The sequence below is a fragment of the Macrotis lagotis genome, chromosome 7 (assembly GCF_037893015.1).
Source record: "Macrotis lagotis isolate mMagLag1 chromosome 7, bilby.v1.9.chrom.fasta, whole genome shotgun sequence".
Taxonomy (NCBI): domain Eukaryota; kingdom Metazoa; phylum Chordata; class Mammalia; order Peramelemorphia; family Peramelidae; genus Macrotis; species Macrotis lagotis.
The window spans coordinates 183972129-183985007 of NC_133664.1; the positions used below are offsets into that span (position 1 = coordinate 183972129).

Below are 12879 nucleotides of genomic sequence, written 5' to 3' on the forward strand. Positions count from 1 at the left end.
AATCACCTATAATAAATACAAAAAAATCCAGAAATTCTTCTAAAATGGCAAAAATTCATTATACTACAAAGAAGTAACTTTTGAAATATTAGAAAGTCTGTTTTAATACAATATTTTTTACTTCCCAAATAAAAAAAATTAATACATGATATTAGATTAATAAATATACCAAAAGACAAATCAGGGACTCAGGAGAAAAGATGGGTTGAATTATCAAGACAGGACTTAAGGAAAGACATGAACCTCTCCAAAGGCTCCTCTCCCTATAACTTTCAGGGATTCAAAGTCATCCAAGCCAAGTCTTGTCCTCTTGAGTCGGAGAAATTCAGTTTCTTTGCGAGCATGCTGTGATCGACGTAATTTTTTCTATGGGAAAAAAGAAAAAATGATAAATTACAAGATCAATTCATTTTAAAAGTTGTTCTTTTAAAGATCTATAGCATAAATTTAGAAATAAAAGTTCTGTGAAATAGAAATTTTACTTATAATTAGACATTTATAGAACTTTTATCTATATAACTTAATTATTATCTTGGCTTACTACTGTCTATGTAATTTTGACAACCAAATTAACTTCTTGAGGTCTAGGTGTTTGTTGTATCTGTAAGAGATGGGGCTGAACTAGTTGATCTCCAAGTTTCCTCCCTTTAGCTCTAAAATTCTATGAGCCTATTTGTCTTTTCTACATTTAGTTTAAAAATGGATAGAACAGAAAAATTTAAGGAGCTTCTACATTTATTCTCCTTCCCACCACATAACACCACCACCAACATGCTCCTTGCACTCTTTAGGGCAAAGTAAGCAGGGGAAGGGGGGTGGGGAATGTGTGAAACTCAAAACCTTATTGAAATGATTACTGAAAACTGTCTTTGCATGTAGCTGGGAAAATTAAAAAGAAAAGAACAGTGCTACTTATTTGAACCCTATTTATTATAGTAGTAAATGGAAATGGAACTGAAGAAAACAAAGATGTTTTGGAAAATCAACTAGGCTAGAAAAAAACATAGTAAGAGGAGGTTGAGATAGAAGGTGACATGATTCTGAGGGCTTGATTTCAAAGAATCTAAGAGTTGGGGGGGGGGAAATCAGTTCTTATTATGAAAAAGAAGACTAAGATATTTTATAGTCCAAGAAAGCCAGTCCCTAGTCTTCTTTCCAATTTCTATTTATTTATTTTTATAATATTTAAATCATATTTATAGTATATTATATTTATAATAATTCTTGATGAAGAAATGAGAAAGCAACAGTCAGGGAGTCAAAATTATATATATATATATTACATTTTTTAAAGTGTGTAAAGAATACAAGATCCTTCAATATTTTGCTTGTTGGTTTTTTTAAAAAAAGCATTTGATTTGCTAGAGAAAATGGCTCATCTGCTACAAGTTATTCCACATACAGATGACAAAATTATATAATATTAATTAAAAGTGACTTTCTTGGGGCAGCTAAGTGGCACAGTGGATAGAGCAGTGGCCCTGGAGTCAGGAGTACCTGAGTTCAAATCCAACCTCAGACACTTAATAATTACCTAGCCGTGTGGCCTTAGGCAAGCCACTGAACCCCATTGCCTTGCAAAAACTAAAAAAAACCCCACAACTTTCTTCAATGACCCTTTGATTATTAATGTTAATGGGCATAAAATGGTAATATATCTGTCACTGTCATTGAGTCTGTACAATGTAGAATTTAAATCAAAACAGAATTTCCAGGCGGCTAGGTGGCGCAGTGGATAGAGCACTGGCCTTGGAGTCAGGAGTACCTGGGTTCAAATCCGGTCTCAGACACTTAATAATTACCTAGCTGTGTGGCCTTGGCCAAGCCACTTAACCCCATTGCCTTGAAAAAATCTAAAAAAAAAAAACCCAACAACCCCCCCCCAGAATTTCCTATAGATGGTGAAATCCTCTGAATCTTTACAACAAGCTCTGAAATCCTCTATGAAATTCATTCAAAAGAGTTCAGTCTTACTCTACCCAGGAAAAACCTATGGCAAGCAATTGAATAGACAACCCAGGGTTTGTCATCTAGTCCAAACATCTGTCATAGAAAGACAATGCAAGTGGACAATGAATTAGACTTGTAACTGAAGTAGAGAGAAATAACCCACTGGATTGTTTATGATAATATGCAAGTATCTAAATCAACCCAAAAGGAAAAGCTACATTTCAAAAGACACTTCCATTTCTCTCAACTCTGGAAACTTCTAGGTCGCCAAACCCAAATAAAAACAAAGGCTCCCTGTACATAGATTCAGAAAACTTAGTAATCTAGGTTCTATTGTGTATTTATTTATTTTGTTAAGTATTTCCCAATTCCATGACACTCTGGTTCAGGGCACAATGGCATTGTTGTTGGATATCTATAGCTGGAAGACAAAGGTTTAATTGCACATTCAAAATCTCACTAGCCATATGACCCTAGGCAAGTAGCTTGAATAACTAGCTCAAAGGCTCAGTTTCCTTACCTGAAAATTGGAATAATATAACAGGACTAACTATAAATAGTCAATGTAAGAACTATATGAGAGAATATATATGCTAGCACTCTGTAAATCTTAAATTGTTATATAAATGTTAGTGATTATCACTAATCATTATTATTCTGTTTAGGGAGAAAAAAGTCAGGGGAATTTACTAATAGTTATGAGGTATGAGAGACTTGGGTATGTGATCCTATAAAAATTTTTGATATGTATGGATACAGAAGAAAAAGATTTCATTTTTAAATAATTTTAATAACAATGCTGAAAGCATTAAAATATTTTGTGCACAATACTTCAGATCTGACCTAACCAGAAGCTTTTAAAAAAATAATAAATATTAATCATCTAAAACACAAACCAATAATTTGTTATTCTAAAATCTCAATTATTCACAAATTCCTTGAAATAGAAGAGCTCTGGGAAACAACCAGTCCAACTCTCTACTCAACAGATGAGTCTCCTCTACAGCCTGACATATTCATTATATGATTTGAAGGATTTGAATTATGTGAATTGAAAGAATGGGCCAAGATGATAAGACTTTACAGGAACACTGCAATGATCTTCAAAAATTTAAAGTGTCATATAGAAGGATTAGAATTAGTCTTTAGAAGAAAGATCTAGGACAAATAAATGAAAATTATTTATGGAATAAAAAAGTACATTTATGGAATGCCTCAAAAATTAAACCCATCACTGAATGGGCTCAGAGAGCTGAAGACCCCATCAAAACCAGAGACGCTAAGAGGGTATGCATGCTATGAAGAGGCAACTGAATTAGATGATTTCTAATACTTTTATTGCAGCTTTATGATTTTATTAATGATGTTTGAAATAGTATATTGTTATTATTTTATATATCTGATTGCCAGTTACTTTTTCTTGAGCTTATTTATCAGTTCAAGTATTATCTACTTATTAGTACTTATGCTAGAGTTAAGTCACTTGATCTGTAATTGTGTTTAGGAATACTTTAAAACTACATTTTTTGGGGCAGCTAGATGGTACAGTGGATAGAGCACCAGCCCTGGAGTTAGGAGGACATGACTTCAAATCTGGCCTCAGACAAGTGATATTTACCTAACTTTATGACTTTGGGCAAGTCACTTAACACCATTGTCTTGCCAACCCTCCCCCATGACAAACCAAAAAAGCCCCTCCCAAATCCTACATTTTCACAGTGCCTGATTCTGAAAGTGTCTGGTGTACTCTATTAAGGATGCTATAACTAAAAATTCTAACACTAAAATAAACTGATAACATTAACAGAGAAATCTGTAGTAATTGGATTTTAGTAACATGGTTGTACCACAGCTCCACTGAAAATTTATTCAACAAATATTTATTGAGCATATATTATATATGTACAAAGTAACATGGAGAAATAAGCATGAAGAAGACATTGCTTCTAAGCCTTCCAATATATAATATACATTGTCATAAAATTTAAAAACCAATGAAACAAATCATTTTCCAAGTCAAAGATTTCAGAATGTACTCACCGTAGAACAATACTTCTTTTTAAATTTAAATATAAATAATCTAAGAGGCTCATGATAAAAAATGACTTGGGTTCTAAATTAAATTGTAGTTTAGCCTAGCTAAATTAACCTGCTCACTCAAATATCAAAAGTTAAATCTACATGATTTATAAAATCAACTAAATGCTTGATAGTGAGTGATGATAAAAATCAAGTATTAAAATGGAGCAATCTGTGTTCTGATAGCCTACTCCATATACTCTTCTCACTGACCATACAACAAAGTACAAGTGTATTACCAAGAAATATAAATAATAAAATTTAAAAGTTTGAATATGGCATAAAAGTCAGCTAGTAACATAAACAGGTCATAATACTCTAGAATTTAAGATTCATCTCAGACAAATTTCAGTATTCTGGGTTAGTTTCAAAACTGATTTGTTTGTTAACAGCAAACGATGCTAACACTATAAATGACTTCTTTTAAACCACATTGATTTTTGACTATATCAATTAAACCACAAGGTGGCATCATAGAACCATTTGTTTTAAATATTTTTGATTGTTTTAAAAAGTACAGAAATGAATCAATACAATAATTATTTGAAGTAGCTGAGTTTCTGCCTCTATACTATAGAATTAAATGTAATTGGGTGTAGTTGTGAAAATTTGGCCTGTGTGAATAGAATGGAAAAAAAAAGACTTCAATTATTTCTCAAAATTGAACTTCACCCACTTCCAAAAAAGGAAAAGGGCAGTTAGATGGTGCAATGGATAGAGCATTGGCCCTGGAGTCAGGAAGACCTGAGTTCAAATCAGACCTCAGACACTTAATGATTGCCTAGCAGTGTGACCTGCGGCAAGTCACTTAACCTCACTGCCTTAAATAAATAAAATTTTTAAAAAGGGAAGAGGGAACAGAAAACATTATCCATTTGATGTCTACATTCCACAAATAACTTCAGTGCAGATATTTCATGTATGGACCATCATAATTCAAAAAGTAAAAAATTATAAACCTAACACTTAAATTCAGATTTTTAAAAATAATGAAAGTCAAATTCCCCAGTAAAAGATGTAAAGTCATCTACTCAAAACCAGTCTTGCAAATTATATACTTAAAGCAGATATGTATTTTAAAAAACTAGAAATAATGAATGTGTTTTTTTTCTTTACTATTCATATCAGATTAAATATTCAGGAAAGGCTTGTTTAAAACAATTTTATGGGCCAGTAAATGTCCAATACAAGGATGGAGACAACTAAAATCAGTAAGATCAGTTCTCTTGCTTCCTCTTTTCCGGTTTGATTAAACAGTCTTTTAAAATCTCTACTACTAATATTTCATGTGAGTAAAGCTTATGGTATATATGATTAAGAGTTTCCTAAGAAAGGGCAAGAATATATATGGTTTTCTTAAGTTTCACAAATGCTTGCAATGTACATACACATTATATACATGTACCATAGAAATACACACAAACTTTCATGCTAGGGTAAATAAAAAGTAATTTTTAAATTAAAAAATTTGTTTAAAATGCATTTATGTTTCAAATTAAGGCATAAATGGATAATAAATCTGAATATTTTAGTGTTCAAATCAATGCTATTTATGTATTTTTAAATAGCTTTATAAACAAGTTATAATAGGTTTGTGATAGATATTATCAAAGGAGATTAGATTTAAAGCCAGATAACCTGGGACCTGGTTCTGCTTTGCCACTGTGTGAGCTTGTGCATGTCACTTAACCTTCTAGGTCCTTATTTCCTAATTTTGGCTAAATAATCCTGAAATTTCCCTCTAAATCTAAAATCCTGGAATGTACAGAAATGAAACTTCTCTGCATTAGATTATTATTTAAAAGGGTAACTAAAAAGTACTGTAACCAATGATAGCTAATAGTCATTTAAAGAGATCTTATATACAAAGATACTTTGCATTAATTTCCAAACTGTAGATTTTTTTTAATTTATAGAAGCCTTTTATTAGCAATAAGTAGAAATGAAAGCATGAGTTCCATTAATCTTATTGTCTTTCCAAGTGTTGTCCTAAGTAATTTTCTTTTTAAAATATCAAGACCATAAATAATTGTAGTCATAAAATCAAATGAGTTGTGAAGATCTATCAAGGTCAGACATTGCTCTAATTCCTCCTCTAATACTAATTGAGGATTTTTAAAGAAGCTCAAATTTTGGCACATCTTACCAATTTAGAAAGACTTTGAGTCCAAGTCAAGTTAAGGACATAGAGTCGATCTATGGACATAGAGTCTCTGATGACCAGTCTATATAATAATAACTTCCAAGAGACCCATTAACATTGGTAATGAATTTGGGGGATCCTGTAACTCATTAAATTATTTTGGAAGGGTTAAAATCTGTATTAATAAAGGGAACACCCAAACTGATAAAATCACAGATTCCTTAAGTAAATCAAAGGGAAGAAAGTATGGGGGGGAGAGAAGTGATTGGGGGAAAAATGAGTTTCCCTGATTGGCCATATAAATTAATTTTATTAAATAAATCAACCCACTTCTATTTTAAATTAAACAAATTATTTTTGTATATGTTATAATATTAAAACTATATTTAGAGGGCATAATCTCAATTTATAAAAGAACAGATTAGGTAATGCCTGAATCTTCCTTTTGGTGACTATTGCTAAAAATGGTGGTGGTGGTGGAAAAATTATACAAGTAGAGGCAGCTAGGTGGCGCAATAGGTAAAGCACCAGCCCTGGAGTCAGAAGGACCTGAGTTTAAATCTGGCCTCAGACACTTAATATTTATCTAGCTGTGTGACCTTGGGCAAGCCACTTAACCCCCATTGCCTTGAAAGAAAAAAAATTACACAAGTAGTAATCTGATTTTTTCCTTTTTTAAAAATAGATTTATGACTAAAGTGATGAAATGTAAAGTCTATAAGTGATGGCATTCAAAATTAGGCAGTTATTTGGAAGTATAAAAGTCCATGGATTATAGCAGCAAACCAGAAAGCTACTTTACCTCTTCATCTGCCAAACCTTCCTCTTCCATGGCTACTTCTAATTTCTTTTGCCTATACAAAGAAAAAAGACAATGTTTATTTTTAGGTTGGCCTTTATACTTTATATTTTATCCTTTATACTTCAAAAATTAAGCAGTAGCCTTATAAGTCATGAGACATTGTCACAAATATACCATACCAAGTTTTAGACCCCCAGGAAATTCAGGGATATGCTGTGTTTTAGACCTCATCCTGAAATATTAAATGAAACAAGGATAATGATGAGATGACTAGTTTTTAGGAATGCAATATTCATCTGGGATTTTTGGATTGTTTTCATAGACAATATGTAGAAAGAAAAACTAATTAAGCTTAGCAAGTGCCCTTAAGTCTTCCTTAAAATGTGTTCTCAATGAAATAATTCAAGCAAGATCCAAAATTGTGTTTGTCTGTTTTCCAATAAGAGAGGTGATAGTCTACTATAAATCTAAGCCAAGACTAGATCAAAATATGAAAATGATAGGTTCTATCAGAAAGAATATCATATAGTTTATGTTGAGGGGAACAAAAAAACAAATATTATATTAAGTTCTTACTATATTTCAGGCACCACACAAAGCTGTTTACAATTGTCTCATTTGATCCTCATTGCAACCGTGTTATTATTTTCATTTCACAATTGAGAAAACTGAGGTTACACAGTTAAGATCTGAAGTTGGATTTGAACTCAAATACTCCTGGCTATAGACTCAGCTCTTTATAGAATGCACCAACATTTCCTGAGAACTAGGACAACCCTGGAAGACCTGATGTGGATAACACCATCCACATCCAGAAGGGGAAAAAAAACCCCCAAAACCCCAAAAAAACCCCATAGAATCTGAATAAACACTATGGTCACTTTAAAAAAAATTTCTTGTATATATTCTTCCTTCCTATCCCTGGTTTTCTTTTTTTCTCTCTTAGTTCTAATTCCTCATACATAAAAAGACATATATAAACATGTTAAAAACAAATGTACATGTACAATATTCACTTGACTGCCACTGAGGGGAAGGGGTGGGAAGGGAGGATGGAAGAAAATTGTGTAACATAAATATGCAAGTGGATGAGTGCGGCAAAACTTTCATAACATGCAATTTGTTCAAGTAAAAAAAAAAGAATGCATCAGCAGAAGTACTGACATATATTACTGGGCTATTAAAGATTGTTCCAGGGGCAGCTAGGCGGTGCAGTGGATAAAGCACCAGCCCTGGAGTCAGGAGGACCTGAGTTCAAATCTGGTTTCAGATACTTAATAATTACCTAGCTGTGTGACCTTGGGCAAGTCACTTAACTCCATTGCCTTGCAAAAACTTAAAAAAAAAAGATTGTTCCAATCCTAATGACCAAGTTGGCTCTCTTAATAGAGGCACAGAGCATAGCTCTCATTTACCTACTGCAGATTTCAATTTTCTCAGAAATAATTAATAATTATAAAGATCCAAAGAGAAACTATAGAAAGTGCCTTCTTCGACTACAGAAATTCATTAAAAAGTCATTTAGAAGGGGGCAGTTAGGTGGCTCAGTGGATAGAGCACCAGCCCTGAAGTCAGGAAAGGACTGAGTTCAACTCCAGCTTCAGACACACAATAATTACCTATCTGTGTGATCTTGAGCACTTAACCCCACTGCCTTGTAAAAAAAAATTACCTAGAAACCCATTATCAGTGAAGTTGCCACAAAAGCCAGGGACAACAACACAAACAAACTGAGACAAGCTAGAGATTCATGTCATCTTCAGGACTTTGTACCTGGAGGCAACAAAAGTCAAGGGCTCCCCCTTCCCAATTCCAACTATTGCAGAGCAGCTGTGCTCAGACCATGACAGAACAGACTCTGAGGTGTTTAGCCTTCTGCCCTAACTCTCCTGAGAGTGACTTGACTATCTAGCACTCTAAATCTCAAAGATCCATGGAGATCTAATCCCAGAAGGCAGAAATCCAAAGTACATCACAGCCACAGGCTCAGAGTTCCACCTCGTTACAGAAATGAGATAATTGGTGAGAGGGAGAAATGAATACATTAGGAGTAGGGGGCATTTGACCTGAATAAGTTGTTGGAGTTAGTTTATAATTGTCTTGAGAGTCCTGAGAGGTTACAAGTTGATATACCCATAGGAAACCAATGAGAAGAAGAGGCAGATGGGGATATACTGGATGATAATGGGTGAAATGGAGGTCAGATTACATTGAGACAAACCTCACTGATTGTAGAACATTTAGAGATGATGTGACTAACCCAGTGTTAACCAGTCAATATGTATCTGGGGAGGATGCCAACACTCAGGTCTTCCCAATAGAGAGATCAGTTCTCTATCACCATGATGCCTCTTTAAAAAGATAATAATGATAATAAGATAAAATTATAAAGAAAAGAGGTCCAGAGAATAATTCAATTTGAAGGGAAATTAAATATTTATCTCTTTAAAAAGAATTTTTAAAAAAATTAGCTCTAATAAGAATATGGCACTATTTTTATTCATTTAAAAATTCCTTTTTATTTATTATTTTTCTTCCATATGAGACTATTAATTGAGAATTCATTCACTAATATTGACACCAATTAAATAATAACTTACTTATGAATTCACTTATTTACTTTACTACTTAGAGTTATTTGCTAACCAACATGGATAACTAAAATGGTGGTAGGGAATGTCCACAATAGGACAATCCTTAGGTTGTTGTTGTCCAGTCATTCAGTTAGATCAGGCTGTATTGATCATAGCATAGAAGCTTCTGTCCAAGATCATGTTCATTGCTTCCTTGTCACCACCTATCTCATTCTGTGCTGTCCCTGTGTCCTTCTACCTTCACTCTTTCCTAGCATCAGAATTTTTTCTCATTATGTGGCCTAAGTATTTAAGCTTCAGCTTTAATATTTGTCCATCCGATGGATAGTCAGAGTTAAATATTGACTGATTTGATCTCACTGTTGTCCTAGGGATACTCAAACATCTTCAGTTCAAGTGTCAATTCTGAGGCTTAGGTACCCTGAGAAAATTTAGTCCTTTTCTGAGAAATTAGATCTGCTGGTGTAAGAGTAGACTGAAATGAATAAACCATCCCCCAAAGCAAGGAGGTATAATGGCTGTATGAGCCATTACAACATGGGTAAGTAGCATTTGCACCTATTAAATTTACAATAGCAAACCTGAATAAAAGCAAGATCTTAAAGTGCCTTCTAAATCATCAGGCAAAAAAAAAAAAAGTCAGGTTAAAAACAGTTGGGAATCATAAGTATTTTATAGTATTTTAATTGTTTAAAAATTATAAAAACATGGAGTCATTCTGATGTAGTAGAGAGTTGACCTCAGAATGAAGATGATCTGGTTCTAGGGTCAACTCTGACATATGGGCAGGAATCTTGTAGTATTTTAATTGTTTAATAATTACAAAGCCTTGGAGGCAATATGACATAGTAGTGAGCTGACTTCAGAATGAGGAAGATCTGGTTCTAGGCTCAACCCCTGTTGTGGGACTCTGAGTCAGTCAAAGGCTTTCAGGGCCCTAGGAAACTTCCCCAAGACTGGAAATAATAAAGAAAAATTTAGAGCATCATTGGTAGAGGGAAGTTACTCATTGGAAGAGGGAGTTACTCATTGGTAGGTAGCTCTTTACACTAAAGAAACTACAAGTCCAGACAAAGGGAGCAAGGATAGGAGTTTGGGAGGCAATGGTATCTATGCATGTCTGTATGTCAAATTACTATTGACTAGAATATTTAATTAATTGAAAGCCTAGTCACCATCATGCCACATAACAGAATTTATGCTAATATTATTTCTACAGGTATCAAAAGTGAATTATTTATGAAAAATGCTTGAAGGACATTAATAAATTAAGTGAAGTCACTCTACATACTACTGTTGATAGTTTTGTTATTATTGGTGGTGACATATATGAATGTGTCTATGTGTGTGTGCAAATATGCATGCGTGTGTGTATGTGTATGTGTATGTGTATGTGTGTGTACTGGTGTGAAGAAGCAGAAAGGAAGTAACAAGGAAGAAATTTTAATATTTCCAGGGAGGAGAAATAATAAATAAAAAGGAATTTTAAAATGAAGAAAAACTGTGCCATACTCTTATTAGAGCTAACTTATAAAAAAATTTCTTTTTTTAAAGAGATAAATATTTAATTTCCCTTCAAATTGAATTATTCACTGAACCTCTTTTCTTTATAATTTTATCTTATTGTCATTATTATCTTTTTAAAGAGGCATCATGGTGATAGAGAATTGATCTCCCTATTAACATTTCCAAGTAAATACTTCATATTAATATGAGAGGACAACTCTGTCTAAGGAAAAAGAAGGAAGTCACATACCAATAGGAGTTAGAATGTACTAAAATAAGACTGGCCTCTGCCTTAAAATGACTCAACCAACTTGGGATAAAGATAATGCAGTCACACAAATCTGGGTAGACACAGAATGATAACATGGCACAAAGTTTCCTTTTTTTTTTTTCCCAGTTTTTGCAAGGCAATGGGGTTAAGAGGCTTGCCCAAGGCCACACAGCTAGGTAATTATTAAGTATCTGAGACTGGATTTGAACCCAGGTACTCCTGACTCCAGGGCTGGTGCTCTATCCACTGCACCACCTAGCTACCTCAAAAGTTTCCTTTTGAACCACATTTTCAGTCACTTAAATTTGTTTTCTGTGAAATCAAATCTATGATTAGAATATTTAAAAATCTAGTGGAAGACTATCTGATACCTGCAAATTTTCCTTTAAAAATGCAAACATGAGGGGGAGGCTAGGTAGCTCAGTGGATAGAGCACCAGCTCTAGAGTCAGGAAGACTTGAGTTCAAATGTGATCTCAGACACTGAATAATTACCTAGCTGTGTGGCCTTGGGTAAGTCACCTAACCATAATGCCTTAAATAAAAATTAAAAAAAAAAGAAAACACTATTTCTCTCAGGTGGTAGAAAATGTCACACAAATGTGGACATTGAGCTTAAAAAATTTGATCTCTGCATAGTCAATCAACATGTTATGATTTAAAGGCAAGTCTAAAAGTTGGATATTTCTTCCTCAAACCTTGTAGAAGATGTATTTTTTCTAATTTACTTAATATGAATTTAGTGTTCTCAAAGGGACCTGAAATCAACTTACTCATTTATAGACAAATGTATATGTATTATAGTATGTATAGCATAATGTATGCAAATGTGAGCTATTATTTTTTCCCTAGTATTCTAAGATTCATAGAAAAGTCAGTAGGTTAAAAAGGTATGGATAGTTTAATCATTTTTCTTTTTTACTCAAATTGATATTCAGAAGAGTATAGATGATAGTTATATATTAATAATGGATAAGAAATCAGGTTTAGCGTTGAAAAGACTTAGCTTCAAATTTTGGTTGAGGAACAACTTCCCTGTGCCTCGATTTACTCTTGAGTTTAAATATGATCTCAGACACTAGCTGAGTAACCCTGGCTAAGTCAGTGAAACTTGTTGCCTCAGTTTACTTGTCTGTGAAATAAGTTGGAGAAGGAAAAGGAAAACCACTCCAGTATTTTTGACAAGAAAACATCAAATGGAATTGTGATGACTCAGACACTATTGGAACAACTGAACAACAAAGAATGACAACAATATGTAATAGTATAATATATGACATGAACTATAAGGCAGAATTCAAATCAATAAAAATTTAAGAATAATTAATGTACAAGATACTATGTATGGTTTTGGGGATACAAAGTTTAAAGAGCCTGCTCTCAAGGATTTTAAAGTCTTATAGAAGGGAATATATGTGCCAAGCAAAGGGCCAAAGTTCTCCATGAAAATTCAAAAAGCTAATAATCATTATTTAGCAATGGAGTGGTGGGAGACCACAATACTTCAAGGCGAAACTAGGCCTGGAAGAAAAAGA

At 33.4% G+C, this 12879-nt stretch overlaps 1 protein-coding gene across 2 annotated transcripts in view; it reads right to left on the reverse strand.

Moving 5' to 3' along the window:
* STK38L (serine/threonine kinase 38 like) overlaps positions 1 to 12879 on the reverse strand; it is a 116915-nt gene that overhangs the window by 24866 nt on the left and 79170 nt on the right. For both annotated transcript variants that reach the window (XM_074194193.1, XM_074194194.1), the window contains exons 3-4: positions 6975 to 7026; positions 244 to 366 (exon numbers count right to left, since the gene is read on the reverse strand). In XM_074194193.1, coding sequence (XP_074050294.1) covers positions 244 to 366; positions 6975 to 7026 — 175 coding nt within the window. The remainder of the gene's footprint in view (positions 1 to 243; positions 367 to 6974; positions 7027 to 12879) is intronic.